Source organism: Apaloderma vittatum, unplaced genomic scaffold (genome assembly GCF_000703405.1).
Source record: "Apaloderma vittatum isolate BGI_N311 unplaced genomic scaffold, ASM70340v1 scaffold2303, whole genome shotgun sequence".
NCBI classification, from domain to species: domain Eukaryota; kingdom Metazoa; phylum Chordata; class Aves; order Trogoniformes; family Trogonidae; genus Apaloderma; species Apaloderma vittatum.
In genome coordinates, this window is record NW_009709605.1 from 52,030 (window position 1) to 74,653 (window position 22,624).

Here is a 22,624-nt window from a genome sequence, read left to right on the forward strand (position 1 = left end):
TTTGTTGGGTGTGGCTTTGTCATTCTTTATGAGAACTTGCAGGGAAAATTAAAGCTTTCTGATTAATTTAGGATGAATGGACAAAACTCACTGTCCCTCCCTCATTGAATCTATCCAGGTTTTAACATAGATCCTGGTGGCGAGCACTATGGAGTTACAGTGTAAATGTCCGTGAAAATGGAATTACTTCTACAAAGGGTGCCTGTGGATGAAGAGAGAGGCGGAGATGAGAGGTTTACACTGAACGCTCATGTTGGGTCTTTTCTGTAGTTTTCTGTTGTCAGCCCAGCTCCTTCAACAGGTGCTGAAAACATGATACATTAAACAAAACAACAAAAAAAGGCCTGTGATTTATGGGTCATCTTGCTCTGTCAGTTTTCACTGCTGTGAAGCCCTTCTGGTATTTGCACAACGATGTAAATTATTGCAGCGTGAGAGCATGAGCAAAGAGCCCTGCGAGCTGTGAAAGATCCCATTGCTGACGATATTTGTGAAGCCCAACAAACTGCTCTAATCTCAAGCTTGACAATATCGCAGCAGCAGAGAAATTAACTTGTTCTGAGGAAATAGTGATTTATGAAACGAAAGAGGGAACCAAAATGCCATGGGCATGTGGATACCCTCGCTGTGCGGCCGAGCTTGGAGTTGGCTCTTCGTTTCCCGTGTTAGAAACAACAGCGAGTGGTGGTGACCATCCCCTTATATATGGGCAGATGGAGGAGGAAACGCAATATGCAAGGGGGCTGACCTGTGCTTCTCTAGCATAATAAATCAATTAATAGTTTTTATCTCGCTTTTTGTCTTTGTGTACAGCTAACAAGAGAACACCAGGTGGCCCTCTCCTCCATCACTTACATTGGCTGCGCTCTGTCCATCTTCTGCTTGGCGATCACGCTGGTCACGTTTGCTGTATTGTCGTGAGTAATTTTGACTTAATACCTACTGAGCAACTATCATGGAGAAAGCCAAGCAGTACATTTCAGGTCACTGGTTAGGATCCTTTCAAGTGCTCAAGGTAAAACAAAGGCTATTAATTCTACCACCTACCTTAATTAGGTTCTGCACTTGTATTTGTAACAGTTGGTTGATTATTTCTAAAATACTTTCATTTCCTGAAATGAGATGGTCTTTATACAGGAAACTATTTCCATCCTGTGAGGAATTTTTGGAATTTTTTAAAACTCTCAATACTTTACTATAGTTCAGGAATCTTGCAAGGAGGCTGTAAGAAGGCTTGGTCTGAAGCTCAAAGCAAGTGGAATATGAACAAGCATTGCAGGATCCCCCCCCCCCCCTCACCCTACACCCCTCTTTGGATTGCTCAGAGTGTACTTCTTTCTGCTTTTCAACTGCCTTGTCTGTAAGGCAGTGTGTTTATAAAGGTATGCTCAGAAAGGAAAGATTGGTCAATATTAGCTGCCTCACTTTTACATCGTATGGTTTACATCATACAATTCATACAATTACATCACATAAGCCACATTTATTTTCAAGTTTCTTGCTTTTCTCTGTTAGGCTAGCTAGGCAACACATTACTCTAAATTGTTGCTTTAGTAGGATGAAGGACGCTATATAGGCAGTGTAAAACTCACTCCATGGCTTATGTTTAAATCCTCTGGATCTGTGCAGCCTCCTGCCTGTATCACAGCAGCCCCTTCGGGGGCTCAGCACTGGGGAGGTTTCTGCCAAAGGGCACTTCGGGTTTTAATGCCCATTTATATTCCAGGAGTGACAACCGAGTTTGAACCCCAGCTAGGCTTAATGCAAGCATTTCTGAAAAAGCTTTCATAGAAGTTTCTGTCAAAATAGAAAACCTGACAAAGGGTGAAGTAACTTGGAGTTGCACAGCAAGGAATGTGATTCTTGTTTCCTTTCACACACTAAGCCATGTTCTTCCTACTCAAGAGTTCAGTTTTTAATTTCTGTGCCTAAGCGTGTCTTTTGGACATCCTGTTAAGAGACAGTTTCTAGGAAAAAGGACTTTCTGAAACCAAGTAAACTGATTGCAGTGTTTGTTTGTTCCAAACTCCGCATTATTTCCAAGTCTCAGGATCTGCGTTGGTCATACTTGGATGAAGTGTGTAACGCATGGCAAAATCCACTCTAAAGAAGTCGAACATCTGCCTATCTCACATGGCGCTGTTGGCATGTTTAGGCTGAGGGGAACGATCCGCAAAACTGAATGTTGTGGTCTTTAGAAAGGACAAAGGAGTAAAAGGAGGTGGTCTGGCTGCAGCAGGGCTAAAAACTCCTCAGGAAACTGAAGGCAAACAGAAGACTTGGAAAGAGAGCTCAGACCCATCTGACTGTCACAGGGTCACCTATGTACATGATCTTTCAAGCAGCCAATTAAAAATAATTTGATTAGGTTTTCACTGGAGAGCAGGGGCCTCATTAAACAGCTCAACTGAAATTTTGCAATGTGGTGTTAGATGACCATGAGGTAAGTGGAGAAGAATCTGGCAAGTTCCTTGCTACTCTGCGTACTGGCAGCGCCGGCCGCTTCCCAGGAGGGCAGTCCTGATGGCCTCCTGAGCAGCGAGGTTCCAGTTTGCCACTACAGGAAGTTCCTTATTAGAAAGCCACTGGAACCAGGCAGCACAACTCTGAATTACTTTCAGGATATTGTCTCCCTCTTCGCTCCCTTCTAAAGGGGCACTGGCTACAATAATGCTGGAGGAGTCCAGTTCGTCACCCTGCGGCCAGGGACACGCACAGCGCGTCACCAGCAGTTGTGAAAGGCATCACCCTCCGGTGTGATGCAACCAAAAGATGGGAGTATGCACTGTTGTGTGGAGGAAGTGCTGCTATGCACGTAGCCAAATGATCCAGGTCTCCTGAAATAAGTGGAGCTGATGGTGGGCAGTATGAATTGAACAGAAAACCTGTTATTGCTAGAACTTTTGTCTTCTTTTTTTTTTTAAAAAAAGAGAAGAATAAAACCATGTGAAAGGCCTGAAATGTTCTGATAAACATCTCTGTTTTCTAGTTCCTGTTTCTGGATAAGAACAGAAACACGAGGTCAGAAGACTCCCTGGAAAGCGTGTTCTTGTCAGATTTCCAGCCAGTTTTTGCAAAGCCAAGAGAGATGTGTTCAAATGATGTTGTAATCAAAGTCAGGTCTCTGTCAAGACAGGCACTGCCCATCCATATTTGTAGCTATAGTAGAGTTTCTGTGCTCAAAAGCTGTTAATAGTAAAGTCAAAAATTATAATTAAAAATTCTAACTTCGTTCATATCCTATCACAAGTGATCAGCAGAGCTAATTAATGTGCAAAGCAGTCTTTCTGCTGCTGTCCTGAAGGAACAGTATTCTTGGAACACTGTTTTATTCACATGTCCTTCTGTCTTCTGCCAGGTCTGTCAGCACCATCCGCAACCAGCGCTACCATATCCATGCCAATCTGTCCTTCGCTGTCTTGGTGGCTCAGATCCTGCTTCTCACCAGCTTTCAGTTCAGCCCCGGAACGGTGAGTACTAAAGAGTGCCACGTGCCACATGCAAGAAAATGCTGGATCTCCTATTTTTAACATGCCTTACCCAAAAATGACATCCTGCAACACTGGATTAAGCTTCTATGCATCCAAATAGCGTTATCATAGTATCCAGCCCAGTCTGGATGTTTGTACACTGGAAGCGATATGCACACATCAGATGGAAAAATCACCGTAGTAATGGGGTACGTTTCAGTTGTGTGTTCAGATGACATGGCTGACTTCTGCCTGACACGGCTTATGCTTTCTCTCATCCATTCTCTCTATTGAAAAACTGTTCAAATTCTTTATTGGAGAAAATTGTATGAATTTTGTATTTAGGTAAGGTATTTGTATTTCTGTTGGGGTTTTTTTGGGAGGCGGCGTGGGCTTTTTTTAATTCCCTACCCTCTTCTGTGGTACAGCTTGCCTTTCTTTTCTCCACAATATAAAGTCATCTTATCCTTGTTGGAAAGTAATGAGCTTCCTGATGGAGCTGTGGCAATTTCTTCTGCTTTCTTGGAGAGCAAAACAGAAGGTCTTTGTTTTTTGCTCATAAAGTTTTATTGGTGTGGAAGAATACGCTGTTTTTCTGAACAGCAGATTTATTGTATCACTGTGTAAGAGTTTAATCCAAGATCCTCAGTACATAAAACATGTATATACTTCTCTGGGCATTTAAGGCAACCACTTAAGCAAATGACAAACACCTTCATAATGCTTACAGAGGTACTTAACTTCTGTGCATGTGTAGGCTTCTAGCTGATCACATAGACTGGAACTTGAAATTAGAGGTTGATTTTATGGATCTGCTACTACAGGTGGGAATTTCTTATGCAGAGTACCAGGATCTAAGCCATTAAAACTGGCATCTGAAAGAGCTGGGTTAAGTTAAGCTGAATATGCCAAGTTAACGGTATTGCATACCTGTAAAACCAATTTGTTTCCACTGTTGTGTTTAAAAAATGTCAAGTAACATAATGTCTGTTGTTGAAAAGTCCCACCTGCAAAAAGAAGAAACAAAACCTGATTTCAAAATAATCTTCCAGTGTGTTCTGGTTTTGTAATCGTCAAAACACGGCTACTTTGGTGACCAGCTGTAGCTCCATATTACTTCTGACAAACAGCAAATAGTTTCTATTAATCTTTTATTCTTTTTATTCTCGGTACAAGTAAATGCGAAGTCTGCACAGTCCTCATTTTGCCAATACGACAGCTACTTAAATTTAAATTCAGCTCAGATGGGATCCCTTGAACATCTGTTAAGTTTATAAACAACAATAATGTCTGGTTTTACATAGGCTATTATTACCTGAGGATCTAAAAGTGCTTTGTAAATCTAAGTTCATACTCTTTGGCTGGTTAACATTTAGGTAAGTCCCAAATGGGTCAGATAATGTGCAAGGCAGAAAATGGTAGGAAATGGTTTACAAGGAAAATGAAATGGAGACAGTGGAGAGCAACAAAAGATATAACTTAAAACTGAAGACAGTGGAAACCAGACATTAAAATAATCCTCCGAGTAAGTACAGAGTTAAAAATCTGCTGTAAGGACAGAAGCTTGAGGACAATAAAATGTTCATTCAGCGTAACAGAGTGCCTTATTCTCACAGTTTTTCCTTTTTCATCCATTCCAGATTTTCAGACAATCCATCTGAATAATTTCAGATAATGTGTAAAAGCCTCTTTGCACCTTATAGGGGCCAGCATTACCTCCAGTCTTTTAAAATACTGTGAAATACTAGTTGCCGTTCCAGTTTTAGTTGGAGGATGCAGGTAGAGCCCATGTTCTCCAGAGACCTGTCCCAGGGCCCACCTACATTTCAATATGCCTTGTACACACAGACCTCTTGCTTTAGTGAGGCTTGTGAAATACTCACGTTGCAGTTTAATATGCATATTTTCATTTCTCTTAAACCTACTCAAAACTGACTTTAGTTAAATTGGAACAGTAGCACAGAGAAAGCAAGACTTGCTTTAAGCCACAGGCTTTCTGAAGCGAAACACTTCACAGCATCAATGGATGTTTCAGCTCCATCTCCTCTGTAACAGCAGTAATTGCAGGGCACATTACTGTAAAGATCTTCAAGTTGAAAAGCACGGTGTACATACTATCTGCTGCACTTCTAGTTTTATTGTTTTAACCTCTTGGGATCAGGAGTATTGTGATTCATCCTTGTATTAGTCTCCGTCAGTCCTTATCTTCTGCATGCTCTGTCTTTGACATCTGTTTTAATACCTTTAATTGGTGCTTTAATTGAACCGCTAAATGGTAGTTTACAAAACGAGGGAGGAAGTATTTGCACTAGAAGGTGTAAATTTCTTAATCTTCTGCCTCTGCCAGAGATGGGTGTATCTAGTGCTGAGCAGTTTGTAAGTGCCCTTGCTGAGAAGGACAAGCGGTACCAGCTTGCTTGAGGAGATGCGGGGCAGTAGGAAATGACGTGGTAGAAACTGGCCATGAGCTGGCGTCACTTTCTTGCATGACTGCCTTTAGACTCTCCAGCCTTGTCCCATCTCCGTCTCTAGGGATATTTAGTTTTTAATTCCAGATATAGCATACAGTATTCCCCTGGAATTTAAACATTGCCCTGTTACTTAAACATTTACAATTTATACTACAGCAATTTTCCTTTTGTAGAGTAGGAGTCATTTTTAACCACAAAATTCTATTTCCATGAATAGGACTTTTTCTAATAAATCCAAGAAATGTATTTATTTTTAAAAAATTGTCCTTGTTACCTAACATCAGTAGTGCTAAACCAGTTGTCCTAAATCACCATGGCATACTCCAGGAGGGTCATTATTCCTGAAACCAGAATATCTTTCTTCTAGAGAAAGGAAATATCTTTGCACGTGGTATTTTCTTTCTACACTGCCAGGTCCCTAAGATATCTTTGCTATCCACATGCCAGTGTAATGACTTCCCTTAGACTTTCAACAATAGATGGATTTGTTTTTCTCAGAGAGATTTGCTGTGTTATTTACTTTCTGCTATAGAGAGCACCATTTTTTTAACAGAATCTCAAACAGCAGTGTGCATTTAAAATTAATTAACCATCTTTAGGCTGCTAAAGCCTTCTAGAGACCAGAACGTATTTGTGGGAGAAAATAAAGTATTATTTAGACACAGGAAAATGGAAATTGAAGTATAGTGTGTTATGCAGCACTGTGTTTTTCCAGCACAACTGGAAAATTTAATGTGTATTTGCAGTTCTGCATCAGAGCAGAACATCAGAGCAGTTTCACACTGAGTACTCCTGCATGGCATTCCTTAAAACACTTCCAAATAGAGGGATGAAATAAGCTACTTTGCTTATATATACCTGCAGAAATTCGAGATGGTGTATCAAAAGCAGCATAGAGATTGCAGGGAAGGACATTTTCAGAGGGTTCTGTACAATGCTTACTGCCACTTACATTCAAAACACTACTGTAAGTTGAATTTAGAAGGTGTATGTAAATTTACCTGTCTGTTTTAAGACCGTCCTCAGTAAACAACTGCCTCCTTTTCTGAGGCCTTTCTCAACACCTATGCTAGCCCTTCCTTGTTTTTATTATGCAACATCTCAGCTTTTCGATGTCTTTTTCAGGGAGGCAATTCTGTTATTGAAGAGTATCCTCTAATTAAGGCAAAAATATGGAATGAGTAACAACTTTCTTATGGATTTTATGTAAAAATACTCAGTGTTATACAAAATTATATACAGACCAGTCCTGCTACTTTACTGTGTTTTATTTTTCTGCTGTTTTGTGATTCATGTTGTTTGGCTACTCAGAAATTGGAAAGTATCCATTTGACAGAACTAGCTTGTAAGTCAGCTTTATGTTGTATTTTTATTTCCATGGACTAATCTTCTGGTAGAAATCAAAAGGATTTAAAAATGGATTTCGTAACCTTATGTTGAAATTAACTGGAAAGGTTTTTATAGATTTTGTCAATAAGCAAATCTGCTTTAGCTATATATCACCGAATGTTGAGAATTATAAAAACACTTAGCAGATCTCACTTATTGAATTAAAACCAAAGTTCTTGCTTTTTAATACGTGTAGTCACAGTGGATTTGCATTAGAATGTCCTTGCACTAGCACAAAACTGGCTGTGTACAGGTAAAAAGGTACAGGAAAGCTTCGATTTTTATTATACTATAAAGTCCCAACATTTTAGTTTTCATTAGCGTACAGAATACTGAACCATCAACAAAAAGAGGAAAATGCCAGCACAGGGCAATTAAGGTAATGTGACAAAGGGAACTAATGATTAGCATCTGAAAACCACTGTGGCAGCAAACTGGTTCCTACTGGTAAAGCTTCCTCAGCACATGGACCGCCCCTGCCTGGTCACCTTGTTGTGAGTTGTCCAGAGCGAGGGAAACCTTGAAATAAAAAAAGAAAACAAAGTCTTCCCATTTAGATGGACTGCATGTAAGCAACTGCTGTGGAATTCTGTAGGTGTCACAGAAGGGATGTTACTACCAGAGCACGATGACCGTCATCAGTATGCTACAAGATGCAAAACTGAGATAGAGCCGGGACTCGTTCCAAGAGCGTATTTAAAATGTGCTTTAAGTGAAAGCAAACCAAACAAGGTTATCTTGTGGTAAGACTGTTGGCAGCCACATCTGTTCAATTATTGCATGATGAGCAAAACCACTTGTAGTGAGACATCCTCGGAAAGCAATTAGTGGGGAAAGGAGAATGTGCTGTGTGAATATGTGGGGAGGAAGAAGGATTAAGTTTTCCTGTTTGCATAAGGTAGGCTGATGGGAGACTTAGAGAAAAATGTAAAGATCTCTTTGAGTAGGAACTTAAGGAAAGGGTAGGTCTTATCCCAGACTGCATCTCCTTAGTCCACTGAGGCGAGTGTATAACAAGGCTCAAGAGGATGTTCGTACTTCTTGCTGCATTGCCTTCATCATGGCATTCCTCTCTTTTGGGGCAGCATTTGTTTCACTTCAAAACATGTTATAGTTTAAATCGAAACAGATAGTCCAATTTTACACCAGGTGGGCTCACGTTCTAGATGGTATTTTTCTGTTGCTTGAACTTTCATATTAGCTCCTCTTTCATTAAAGGACTACCAAGGAGTATTCAAATTGTCTCCAGGTGGGCTCACGTTCTAGATGGTATTTTTCTGTGGCTTGAACTTTCATATTAGCTCCTCTTTCCTCTTTCATTAAAGGACTACCAAGGAGTATTCAAATTGTCTCTACACACCCTACAGAGAACACTTTGCCTTAATCACTAAATGTGTTCTTGTCAAATCTGACTTCATACACAGCTGGTACATCAGACTATGGGAAACAGAAGTCAAACAGGTGGGCAAACTTGATACCCACTGTAGAGCATTAGGAGTCAAGAGCTAATGATAACTTGCTGTAATTTTTTGAAATGTCTATATTAGTATTGCTGATGGAGGAGCATATGAGGCTTGTACAGAACGTCTAACCAGGACAGACAGACACTGGAATACAGTGTGATTTCATCTGTGTGTTATCCTGTTATTGATATGATGAACAGCAAAGCAGGAAAACCAGGTGGCGAAGTGTAACTAAAGGGCAGGTTCAACATGGCGCATTCTTTTAAAATTTCTGTTTTGCTCAAGCTTAACTGATTCACTGACTTTCTACCAGTTCTTCACAGAAAACTATGCTGGTTTTTCTGCCATCACAGAACAGAGAGCAGGGTACAGGACAGTGGCTGTACCCCCACTTCTTTGACCCTGCTTTATTTACTATAGGTTTGCAACAGAGTGTTGACTCTTCAGGTTTGAATCCTTAAGTATTTTGCAAACTTTAGTATGAGTATTACTCCTACTATTATAAACAAATAATCAGTTTGGATTTTCACATTACATTTGGCAAATATTTTCTTTTTATTAAAATGTAAGAGAATTTGTTACTCTGAAGCTATCTGAAAATTCTGTAAAAAAATTAAATTCTTTAGTTCTTTAAGATTTATTCCAGTGTTTTAGCATTTGGTGTGTAAATGTGTACAGAAATTAAAAAAAAAAAAGGAAAACCAATATGACTGCATCATGAAGAAGTAATATATTAATATTTGTTTTTCATTTAGGTACCTTGCAAGATCTTGGCCATTCTGCTTCATTTTTTCTTCCTGAGTGCTTTTGCATGGATGCTGGTAGAAGGATTTCATCTTTACAGTATGGTAATCAAAGTATTTGGGTCAGAAGAGAGCAAGCACTTATATTATTACGGAATTGGATGGGGTAAGCATTTAGCAGCTGCTTGCTTTAAGTATCCTCACTGTAGGACAAGATTATATTCAGAAACATTTGTAAAATTGTCATTTTATGATTGTAATTTACGTCGCTGAGAGTAGGTCTGCAGGATAAGAAAATGCATAATTTTTCTGACTGTAGTCAGAGTTTAAAATGCACAGTCCCTAAACCTAATTCCACTGCAGTGAATTCCATGACCTCCCTGGGCCAGATCAAATCCTTAATTACCAAATCAGTAGCAGGACTGTGGGAGGGAGGTTTCACTGTGCTGGGAATGTCGGAGTTGGAGGAAGTGGAAGTCAAGGATGTCTCAGCTCACGTTAGTCAAAACATGAAGATAGTTCATTTCTTCTTTCTTTGCTTCTAATTGAGGTGTGAATGCATTTGACTCTTGCAAACACACTGTTCCTGGAATAATGACAAACCCCAATCCTGAACTTAAAAACCCAGACTCATCATTCCTATTTAAGCAGAAAAACTGGGCTAGGTACATGTGTAAAAGTTAGCACAGTTTTCATTAATGGCAGATTTAAACTTGTGGCCACGAGAGGTGATAGGGACAAGGAGTTCTACAGCGAGTATCACTGATCTCTGAACAGCTAGTGAGATTCCTGAGAGTCAGTACTCCTGTAAAATGAATTCAACAGCAATCAGAGAGACAGGATACTGAATATGCAGAACAGATTGAAGTTCCTGTGTGTTATCTTTAGCCCCAAGGGTGCTAAAATTACCTCAAAGACTGCAGTTGTCAGGAATTCAGAAGACCGACTTGAGGAAGGTGATAATATCCTATCTTTAAAACTGCCCTGAGACTGATGCGGGAAAAAAAAGCTTTGTTGCCTTGGTGATTTAGCATAACACACACAGATTATCGTAGCAAAAGTTTTCCCACCCACCCATTTGTAGCATGCAGATGATATAGTTTGTGATACTGGAGATTTTGCAGTGGCACTTTGACCTTAACATATTTTCCTATTTCAGATGATTTCCTTTCCTTTAGAGCCTGCCTTGGAATGAAGATTTTATTCTGAGCTGTCAAAAGACCTAAATTTATTTGCTGTTGCTTGATGTAGTCCTAGACTTCTGCGTAGATACGGTATAACGCAGGAGAAGAAAAACAAAATCATAGAAAATTAACTTCTACAAAACAAATGGGAAAATATACTTTTCCCCATCAAGTAAAGTAAAGGTCTTTTCATTATTGGAAGGAAATATGCTTTCATTTGTGTCTAATGCTTCGTCCTTCTCACTAAATGATCTATTTGGCCTTTTAGAATTAAAGTCCTAGAATTGCTTCTGTCTAGGTTTTTTTCTGGTTTTGTTTTTGTTGGATTTTTTTGCTATATATAAAAGACACAGAAGCTTTCAAAATACAAAGTACAGATTTACAGGCATTTCCCATTTTATTCATCACAGTGCCTCAGAAACATAAAGCAAATGGATTAGATGTGAAGTTTAATGCTGAGTAAGAGGGACCTAGTTGATAAGCATTTTAGGCTTTCCCTCAGTGACTATATTTGGGCTGAATTCAGGGAGAGTTCTGTCTATGGGAGGATTGTGTTGTTGGGCTTCCTGTGCCAGGTACTAAGAGTTTATGCCTGCTCTGCAGGCTCTATCTGGATGCCAAGTTTAGGAGGTAGCTTTAAATTAGCTGGCTTGGGAACCACAGAACTTGAGCTGGAGCAGCACTGGGCTCCACGTGGGTTGATTTACCCTGTTTGCGTGTGCTGCTGCATCGCTCCGGGACCACAGAGACACGGATGACACCAGTGCCGTAGATCAGCTGCCAGAAAGGTGTGCTGGGACCCTTTCATCTGGTATTGTGCTCTGGAAAGCAGGGTCTATCGCATCATAAATTTGACGATTTGGAGTAGCGTTGGTGAGTGTATTTGTGGCACCTACTAACTGAGAAAACGTTCAGATACAGTAAAAAATCACAACTTTCATAGTTCATAACCAGTGCCAGCACAACATTAACATTACCTATTATGGGTATAGACTAAACTTCACAGCTCTTATGTAATTATTACTGACAAAAGATTAAACAAACACACTTACTTTCGTGTGTAATATGTAATTCATATGAATTCTTCAGTCCAGAACAAGTCTTATGATCCCCTTAGGATAAATACTTATTTTTTCAACCTTCATGGAATTTATTGAGTGGTTATTTCTTAGAGGAAAAATATTTCAATTTGACTTTAACAAAACCTTGATTCTGCCTCCATTGCTATTATTCAATTAATATATTGTTAATGCAAAGAAAAGGCAAACAGTGCTCTATAGGCTGCAAACCATTTTATTCTCAGTGACTTAACAGCTCTTTTTATGCAGATGACTGCTCTATGTTTTATCTGCATAAGTTTTATTATCTTCCAAAGGAACTCTGTATTTAATTTTCTTCTTCACTGCCATTTAAAATTGATAGAGAATCATGCTAAATCTTTTGAATATTCAGTGTTTGACTGGGGAAAAAAAAGGCAGACTAGAAGCATAAAGGAGAGTCAGTTGGGGGCACAGGTATTTTAGCTTCTGTGACAAAGTCCCTGCAGACAACTTGTATCAAAAGGCAAACTGGGCCAATCAACAATATCTACTCAACAACCAAAGATGTGATTGGGAATGTGTAGACATAGCTGCGGGATTTTTAGTCCAGATAGCTCACAAACCCATGGCAGACTGGCTTTCAGCAGATAGGCTTATGTCTGATCTTAATTGCTCTGCTGAATATTATTATGAATTTTTTTTCAAATGCATGCAGGAATTTCCTTTCTCAAAGACACAAATGTGATAGTGAACTAAAATCTTGCCTTTGCTTAGGTCTTGCACAAATGTTACTTCTTACGCTAATGTTGCTTCTACTATCCTTGATTTGGACGAGCATGGGAGAGCAGAGTCATGTTTATGAGACATTAAACTCCATCCTGTAGACTGGATTTCAAAGTTTAAGACCTAAGCAATGCCTGTAGATGCTGCTTCTTAATACTGAGTATCATTTTTATTTATAAATACAAGGTGCTTCTAGGCACAGTTATTACAGAGTGAAAATACTTCTTCCAAAAATTACAGTTCTGTCATTACAGGAAAATTTTATGGAATTTTATGGAGACAATATTGGTAAGATTAAGCAGAAACTACTTGTCAGAGAATTTTGTACATCCTCATGCAGAAAATTGAAACTTTAAGCTATCATGTATAATACTCTGTCTGGGACCTGGTTATTAAATTCCATAAGATGATAAAACCCCAAACCTTCACATTCTATTAAATCATACAGGAATTAACAGACAATTGTTCCATATTTAAAGGGATAAGATTTGACTATATTCAGAACTGCTGGCACAAAATCCCTCACTTCCTCTCCAGCTCCTGGCCTGGAAAGTTGTGTTGAACTGCCACAAGAGGATATGGCAGTGCTGGGGGCCAGGGCCAGGCAGCTCCCCCTGACAGCCCGACCAAAATTGTCTGCCTTGGTCTAATTCCTGTGTAATCCCATGAAGCACTCCTCCGCTTCCCGGGATGGACACACTGGAACTGTCAAAACCCATCTGGAACCGTCAAAACCCATCTGGAACCACAGTCTACTCTAAACGCAGAAATCTTGGAGAGCTAGTGTGTATTTGTGCTAAAATAAGCCTTGGTTGGGTGTCTGAGAAGGATCTGAATTTGCTTGTGCCTCTTCATTGCTGTCTCTGTTGCGAGTGCGAAGCTCTCGATAACCAAATGTCACCATTTCTGTCCTCTCGCCTGCTGGTCATTCACCCTTGCGAGAAACTCAACCTTGCTTTCCAGATTGTTTTGAGTTTTTGAGCAAGGTACACTCACCTGGGGCAAAGTAGTTAAAATAAGCCTGATATTGCTTCCCAGGATATCACTGCTTGAATAGCAAAAGGCAGGAATTACATTAACAAGAAACAGGCTGAAAAAAGACTGTGATTTTCAATGAAATTAGCACTAATTCAGTTTAATGGTTAAACTAGTGCTTTATTGAAAAGTCATTTTGTTTGTCTGACATTAATTGATTAAAACACGTTGTATTACACAGCTGCAGGAGGATGTCTAGTTAGACTTAATTCTAGAATTACTCTGAGCTGTTGTGCTGTCCATGCGAAATTTAGTTGGACTTGCTGGGTTTACCTTTGTTACTAATATTGCCACTGCCTTTGTTTCTTTTCAGGCTGCCCACTGGTGATTTGTGTAATTTCTGCAACATCATCTCTGGACAGCTATGGAGAAAGTGGCAAGTGAGTATGAAAATGTCATCACTCTTGATGCAATAAGATTGAAAAATCTGGTGGGGAGAAAAACTCATAGATTGGTTAACAGAGCCTAGTTCTGCAAGATCCTGCTGAGGAGGAGGAGAGAAATCCTGCAAAAGCAGGGCTGCTGTATAGGCATGTTCTTAGACCTAGAAGCATCAGGTTTGCTTTTCACTGCTGAGATGGTGCACAGAAAGCTCCTGAGATGTTTTGCCTAGTTTTCCTGTTTGCTGCAGAGGCATAAGGGCCTCCTCCAGCAAGCTCCCTGCTTACCCTACACACAGGGTAAAGTGTGGGCTGACACATTTCTAACAAGATAAGAATAATCTATGATTAAAGAGATTTGATTTTTTGAAGAAAACTGCAGTTAAACATGTGAAGACCTGGAAGGAATGCTGTTCAACGTTTTGAAAATTAAGTTGCTTTCTAATTTGGAAAAAGAAAAGCAATTTTATCTGAAAAAAAACACCAAAGGATTCAAAAGATTTGGAGTAAGTGTTATTTTTTGTGTATGTGGTAAACTAGCTTATATCATCACTGCTGTAAGAAAGCCACGTGAAGCAGCCAGCATGTGTCCCAGCTCTTCCTCACCACCAGCCAGGCGAGGCAGGGAGGGCTTCAATTTGTCCCTTGCTGCAATGACAGTGCTCACAGCACTTAAATGACTGCCTGTGATACAGGATACAAGAACAACAAATAGCAAATAAAACCTTCCCTTTCTTCCCATCTTTCCACCCCTAATGCTGTTTGAAGGCGTGCTGGGGCCGATAGCTGTCACTGCCTCGGCAAGATACAAATCAAAATAGATTCTGCCTCAGATTCCCAGAGTGTGAGGGGAAGAGGAGCTTCTTATTGATGCTCTATTAAGGCTCTTGCTTTTAGAATTCATCAGTCTTCATCTCTCTTTTAATCTCTTTTTTTTTTTTTTTTAATTAAGACCATTACTAATTAAATGACTGTGTTTCATCTAAAATCAATCTGATTTTTCTCTGCAGCTGCTGGCTTTCACTAGAGAATGGAGCAATCTGGGCTTTTGTGGCACCTGCATTGTTCGTAATTCTGGTAGGTAAAACCATGTCTGCTGCTGTTTTCTTGTTGTATGCCTGTGTCAGTCCCACAGCAGAACTAGCTGAAGGTCTGATGTCAGTCCTTGTGCCAGGCCAGTAAAACAACAGAGATGAATCATCCAGAATCACTTTGTTCCTCCCCCGATTTTTGTGTTATACGTGGTCACGCATTAGTTGATGCATGTTTATTCTCATACTATTAATTTCACTATTCTAAAACAAAAATACAACCTGGGGTTGGACTAGATGATCTTTCGATCCTTCTGACCCCTAACATTCTATGATTCTATGATAAAGTACTGGACAGCCCTCTTCCAAAACAGCTCTCTTGGGGCCATTAATAACCATGTGGAACTAAGTAATCTTGGGAGTTTCAATAAGATCCCCAAGAGCATAAACTCTGCCGTTTGCATTTCATATACACCAGTAAAAGTAGAAAGGCTGATTACATCCTAGTTGAGGTTCGCAAGTGCCCTCAGCAGCAGTTTGCAAGCAGTCAGCAGCTGGTGGGAATGGGGTAAATCAACGGCGTGAGCTGTCACCCTTTGGGTGAGTTCTGAGGAAGGTAAGGGGCTGCCTTCACACCTCTCTTCGTACAGTGATAAGGAATTTGTGCTCTTACTCTTATTTTGAATTTGGTGCCAGGTATGGCAGTTTGTCCAGCTGATCAAGGCAGGGCTGTTAAGCTGAGTTTGCTGGGGTTCAGGTGGCTGCTGCAGATACCTCTGCCAGCTGTAAGGAACATCATCTTCCCAGGGCAGGGTGCAGGTTCACGGCTCCAGTGCTAATATATCAGTGCTTTACAGCAGCTTAATTATGCCCACACATTAAATTACAGTGAGTTGTAGCTTAATCACTATGATTACTTAAGGAGTCAGAGGTGTTTGCAGGGATTAAATGAGAGATTATTCCTCTTCAGCACTGTTTCCAATACTTTAATTGATCAGGTTATCTACAATTTTTGCTGCAGGTTATGTGTCACAGTGACAGAATGAACATGGAATAGACTCACTGATTAGTCAGATCAGGTTGTCTTTAAAGCCTTAGATTTTAAAGACATGAACCCAAATCTAGACCAGAGTGTGCCTGCTGTCATATTTAAGGAGGGTTAGGTACAAGAAGATCCTGACTATGTGCGTGGAGGAGCATCAAAAGGAGCCACAGCCTCTACTTTGCACTTCCCTGAGAGCCCTGGGATTTCTGAGGAAAGCACAAATCCTGCTCACAAGCCAAAGGACGGAAGAAGAGCTATACATATAGAACTTGTATTTGCCATTGCATACCTACATAACTATGTGGCAAGCACAAGGTGGCTCCTTGGCTTACCCTTTCAATCACAGGCAATTTTATGCTGCAGCTGAACAGACATCCTCACATTTGCCTGGGAGACAGTGAAATCAGCAACTCTTATGGACAGCCCGGCCTAGTCCAGCATCTTCCACCCAAGATACAGCCTCTGAAAATCTAGACAATATAAACACATACTAAGAAACCTGTGAAAATAGTTGCTGTACTGATGTGACAGAAATGATCTCATGTTCGCATTTTAATCAAATCATTAATGGCATCACTGGTGAGTCTCTATGCTGTAAGGAAAGAATTTCTTTCACCTAAGGGAAAGCATATACATGAAAATAAGAAATGTTTGTCACTGGATTACAGCTGGCTAAACAGCTTTGGACTTTGTTCTAACAAACTGAATTCCTTTTTGGCCAATACTTTGGGCCTTCTGTGTATGATTTATATTTAAAGACATGTAGATATTGATGAATGGAGAGCAATTAAAATAATCGAATATTCAAATGTCTCCTTCTTACATTAGCACTTGCTTTCTGGCTGTTGTTCAGGAGCAAAGGAGGAGATGAGCTGCAACCAGTAAAATCAAGTCTCTCCCAGCTGCTGTCCGAAGATGCTATTAATCAAAACATGCTAGATAGCGAAACGCTTGCTCATGCGAGTGAGCACATTCTTCAACAATTTGCATGCATAGCTGCTTTCCATTTGAAAGTAAGAGTTTAGATGTCTGGCTCTCACTTGTTATATATATATTGGGACAGCTCAACTTATATTCTTGTAGAGATACAAATATTTTGAGAAAGAGAGAGGGTGAGCTCACAAGGCTGATCCACATAAAGCAATTTGTTAAATAGTCCAAGCCCAGCTCTGCCCAAAATAGCAGCAAGCTAGCTGACAAATTATTCTCTCTAGGCATTGAATATGCTAGCTGAAAAATATGTTAGAGCCTATAGGGAAATAACAAGGCTAAACACTATTTGTGTGTGCATGTGTGCGTGTGCTCTTTAAATAACAAATTAGCCACTAGTATTTAGCTATAGAAATACTTTTCAAAAAGCGTGTTTCGACTGCTTCCATCCACAGTTGCTCTCTGCCAAGAAAAAGGATTATGCTGTGAAGAAAACAGGGGGACTGCTCTTTTCAACTCCCACTCCCTACAGACGAGGCAGACACAGTCTGCTTTTGTCCTGCCACAGCCCCACAGGCAATATAGACATCACGGAGCCTTAAAACAGAATGATGTGGTGGGAGTGTGACTGGGAAAAAGTACTCACACATACTTTTCTAGGGAGTAATCACAGAACCTCCCAGCCTTGTATGGATTCCCATACCCAAAGTGCTCTTTCCTTAGAGTTAGAGTAAAGGCATGTGACGAAGAAAATAAGTCCCTCTATATGTAGGTTTTTTGGCTCCTGCCTGCATCTTAAGGTTTAAATATCACTCTCTCCCACACCCCAGAACACAACATCCAAGCCTCTATAGCATCCTCTTAAGGCAGCTTTGCAAAAAAAATTGTTGCAATTAATTTGAAAACCAAATTAATCTCAGCCAAAATTAGCCTTGGACATGTCTTCAATGGGGGAAAAAACCCACAAACACTTGACAAAGCACCTGAATTTTTGGAATAAGACATTAAAACTTCTGGCAGAAGGCTTTGTTTGTTATCAGCCATCTGCTGCCTTGGTGTGTTTCCATAGATATGGCAGAATTAAGGAAATTCTGCAGAAAGCATCTGCGTACACGGAGCAGTGGGTTTGCTACAGACAGTGAGCAATCCACTGAGGGGGAGATACTGGGCTGTAGTGGCAAATCCTTTCTATTGTTTTCCCTGTAAGTAGTTGTTTTCCTGGTGTTTTTTTTACAAGTCTTTCGAATAAACAGCATTTTTATGAAGCTAAATGATTTTATTAGCATATTGCTAATAGGTCTGTGCTGTGGGGACATCACCTTTGTAACCAGTGTCTTCAGACAGGACTCTGTGGAACTTGGGTCCCAGGCTGAGATTGCCATCACTGTCTTCAGTTGGTCTTTACTCATGAATATTCAGTATATAAAAAAATATTATCTCCTTTATACCTGCTGATCATATGTGATTTAGTAAGTTCTGTTGCCTCATGGCATTTCCATACCTTCACGTTCCAGCGCAGAATTAGGATAATTTCTGTATGTTGAACAGTATCTTACGCTAGATGTAAGCCCAGTGATTGAAAAGTGACGATTTGTGTCCCTTATTAGACATCATTCATCATGGGAAAACGTTAAAGAATTGGCCCTATAGTGTTTAAAGGCCCTGAGAAAGTAGGATTCCTCTGAGTCATTGAAATCAAGTACATACTTAAGCACTGTGGTGGGATGGAGCACAAATGAACAGACCACAGTTGCTAAGCTTCTAATTTTTTCTTATTAGCACTTCTACTATTTTAAATTCCTTCATTAGTTTAAAATTAAATTTCTTCTTACTTAACCAACAGGAAATCATGCAATATTTTTTGAATAAGTGTATAGATTGTAAGAAATTAAAAACTAAAGATTAATATTAGGTAAGAGTAGAAGTCGGGGATATGTTACACCTTATACTTCTTATTTATTTGCTTGTGTATTTCCTTTCCAACCTCAAAGTTTTGCTCTGATATTCAGGTCTGACTGGTGTACTACATTCATTGATATGAAGTCATGCACACAGAAGTCTCTAAAATAATTTGAGTTTATTCTATCTATAGGCACTCTGAGATAGCTAAAAGTGGAATCAGGCTTTCCAAAATCATCCTCCCATATTTTAACCTTGCTCTAACTTAATCAACTAGCTACGTTTGGAAATACATAATCCATAATAGCAATTTCTGATGTGCCCTGGCCATGGACAGCAGCTTGCAGCGTTGGGGTGCTAACAGTGATGTCATGACAAGGATCAAATTATCCTGCACCATAAGAGAGTACGGTAAATTTCAGACTGGAAAAGTCAGTTATAACTCCCTGTCACATTGCCTGAAACTGCAGTGGAGCCTAAAATAGTTTGTGGTTTTAGGGGAAAGCTGGTCAACGGATTTAATTAAGGCAATATGTTTTATCCATTTTTTGTTGTTGTTATTTTCTCTGTGCTGCCAAGCCTTTTCTTGGCTAGGATGTAACACATCACATCAGAGGTTTTTACATGTGGGATTTCTGCATTGTTCTAAAGAAGAAACAAAAATCTCATGAGACTTGCAGGAAATCTAGGTGAAACTCCTGCAAAAAAATACAACTAAGCAAATGAAAGAATTTGTCTCACTGTATCTAGTCTGACAAAATTTGATGAGAAAAGATTTTCAAAGAGGTCCTTTTTACTCATTTAACTTTCTTCCCGATCTGACATTTTTTAGGCAGATGAAGTTGTCACTAGAGTGAGCCAGAGCTCCCTGATGTCATTGGGATCTCTCCGTGGGCACTGGTGGGCTTTGGATCAAACCCACGGTAATGGGAACTGGCAGCTCCTGCTGATTTCACAGAGATTTGCGAGTGCCTGGAGTGGGACAAGCTGCCTTGAAAGGAGCCCTGTGAGTTAGGAAAGAAGCACTAGAATTATGAGCTTTTTTTTTTTTTAAAAAAAAAGAGTATGTCCAGTACCCGCAAGCAAAAATATTCCAAGTTCCTGTGTAATTTTAAGGTAAAATATCTGCAACTGTGTTAATCTGGCCTTTCAGAAAAGTGAGAAATAGGAACTGCATAGAGCTCCCTTATCTAAATGTTTATTCTCCTAGTCTGAACATTCTAATATAAGTTAAAACATAGTGAATGTTTCGTCAACTAAGCATTCTTCTGTTCAATTCACTGGCAAAGTATTTATGTCAGATGCCAGAAAAATGAGGGGAGGAACAATTCGGTGGCTGTGTTTTGGTTTCCCATTATAAGAGAGGTGGAAATACTTCCATGCCTTACTTAGTGAAACATTAACAAAGGAGGACATTTGTAGCTAATCTGTTTATTTAGGCTGGAGGAGATACTCTCTTTTCTCAAAATACCTAAGCAAAAATTTTCAAGTTACAGTACAGAACTTTGGGACTTGAGTGTAATGGTTCATCGCTAATTTTACAAGTCCCTTGTTTTTTTTTGTCAGCACTGAGATCACAATATTTCGTTCTCATCTTTCAGACAAAATACTTATGCACTCTGGAAAGGATATAGTGACACCAACTGCGCAACAGAAGCTCAAAGCCTTTCTAAATTTCCTCTTTAAAAGACCATCCAAAAGATGATAGATAGATCTATCTTTTCCTTCCCTCCCTTCCATTTTCTTCATTTTTAGGGTAGAGTTTTAATATACTTAGGCATAACGTGCACATTTTTAAAAATGCTACACAGAAAGCAAAGTTTAGGAGTGTCTAAAAAGAACTAGGAATGGAAGAAAGCATTAGGGTTAAGCACTAGTGAGGTTGGCAGGAGTGTGCTGTTGTCTGCAGTCATCAGAAGAAGGGATCATGGAGCACCTGTGCCCAGATGAACTTGAAATGTCAGTGAGACATCCACAAGGAAGTGCCAAAAGAGGAGACTGGCATTTTGGATAAAAGACTAAAAAAGGCTGCTGCTAGATAATGTGTCAGGAAATAAGTTAAGGGTACAGAGAGGCATTTTCTGTGATAATTCCCATGAAAAGCTGGAGTAATGATGATGACGATCATTTGGTGGATATGTGGCAGAAAATTGGAGAGTTTGGAGGAGAAGGAGAAGAGAAAGAGAAAGTGTAAGCTGGCTGTGTTCATCATTTGCCACTTCAGTCCACACGCATATTTAGCATATAAATGGGTTTCTCAAAAATGCTCATTATCACCTCAAAGAATGTATAGAAGATATTTACAAAATATGATTTGGTGGGAATAAGGAAAATGATCCCTAGACCATTGAATTTCATCTCTTATTCATCTGTAAAGCTGATGGAAGAACAAATACCCTTGTATTTGAAAAGCTGTCAGGTTCCACAGAATATTCTTTGCGCAGGCTAAAAAGCCGTGGCAGAAATGAACTATCACATCTATGTTCCTGCTTTACAAGAGATGATAATGTGAGCTTAGAAATCTAAAATTAGAAGAGTTGTCAGAGAATTTGAAAAATACCAAGGAAATCATTATCATAAAAATTATTATTATTTTTTTTTAATTCAGTCAGATTTAGAATATTTTGGTCAAATTAGAGTTTCATTATTGAGTTTTATCTGAGCAACAGCATTATTTTGAAGTCTTCTCTTTCTTTTTGTTCCGTAGTTCAGGATACCCTTGTTCTTAACTTGATAATAAATACCAGCTTTGTAGCTAATGTGTAACTTTGGACAGGAAATATGCCTTTCACATTCTCTTTGTTTTTTTTTTTCTTTAAACCCAAGGTCTTTGCACAGCAAGACAGTCTTGTCATGCTTCCTTTAAATGATAAAGATTTCCTTCTTTCTTCACCTGTGACTTCAGAGCAAACTTTCTTTTGTTAGACATTCTCAGTGTTAGTCTTTTCAAGATTTCCTGCTTTTCTGGTGGGAGTTCTTTTCGTTTCATTGATGTTTGTGCTGGGCCTGACATCAAAAAGAGCCGGGCTTTTGAAAACCAGAGTTCGGGCTTAACATATTTTCCTCATTTCTGTTTTAAAATAATCTTGTGCTTAAATTGCAAGCAGACCTTGATAAGAAACAGGAACGGTACACCAGTGGGAAAGGTTCTGTCTGAAGTCTGTGCACATGCAAGTACAAAACCAAAGAGCATGTAGACACATGCCCCTGTTCACTGAAGTTCTTCTCTAATTGGCCAGCTGGCAGTAGATTATTAGGTTATTTATTTATGCCATAGGGATCCTAAGCATTTCTTTAGCTGTGAAGCAATGTATCAACCCAGATTTATCCTAAACAGCAGGCAAGGATGGTTCCTGAAGGAAAGAAAACACAAGCAAGAACTGCCCACTGCGGGAAGAGGGAAATCCATTGGCAAGGGTCAAACTATACCAGTCCCAAACTGGAAACATCTTTTGCCAAATCACTATAACATGCAAAGTTCCTGTTTTCCATTGTATTTGTACAATAAGACTCCTCGGGCAGTTTGCACCTCTGACAGAGTCAGTCCTTACTTGCCTGACCAAGTCTTGTTCCTTCTTCAGGTCAATATCGGGATTCTCATCGCTGTCACAAGAGTTATCTCAAGAATCAGTGCAGACAACTATAAGGTGCACGGAGATGCCAATGCCTTCAAGTAAGTTTTTCTCATTCAAATTATATGATCATAAGTTAATAATCTCACATTAGCAATATTATATCATAGAGACATGTATCATGGACTT

The 22,624-nt window shown here is 39.5% G+C and overlaps 1 protein-coding gene across 1 annotated transcript in view; it reads left to right on the top strand.

Annotated features, from left to right (window-relative positions):
- The window catches only part of LOC104272084 (probable G-protein coupled receptor 133), a gene marked incomplete at its 5' end in the record, with an annotated part of 66,274 nt that overhangs the window by 16,683 nt on the left and 26,967 nt on the right, over window positions 1-22,624 (top strand). Inside the window, 6 exons of the mRNA XM_009866978.1 lie at window positions 814-917; window positions 3,359-3,470; window positions 9,549-9,702; window positions 13,892-13,958; window positions 14,969-15,035; window positions 22,445-22,536. Coding sequence (XP_009865280.1) covers window positions 814-917; window positions 3,359-3,470; window positions 9,549-9,702; window positions 13,892-13,958; window positions 14,969-15,035; window positions 22,445-22,536 — 596 coding nt within the window. The remainder of the gene's footprint in view (window positions 1-813; window positions 918-3,358; window positions 3,471-9,548; window positions 9,703-13,891; window positions 13,959-14,968; window positions 15,036-22,444; window positions 22,537-22,624) is intronic.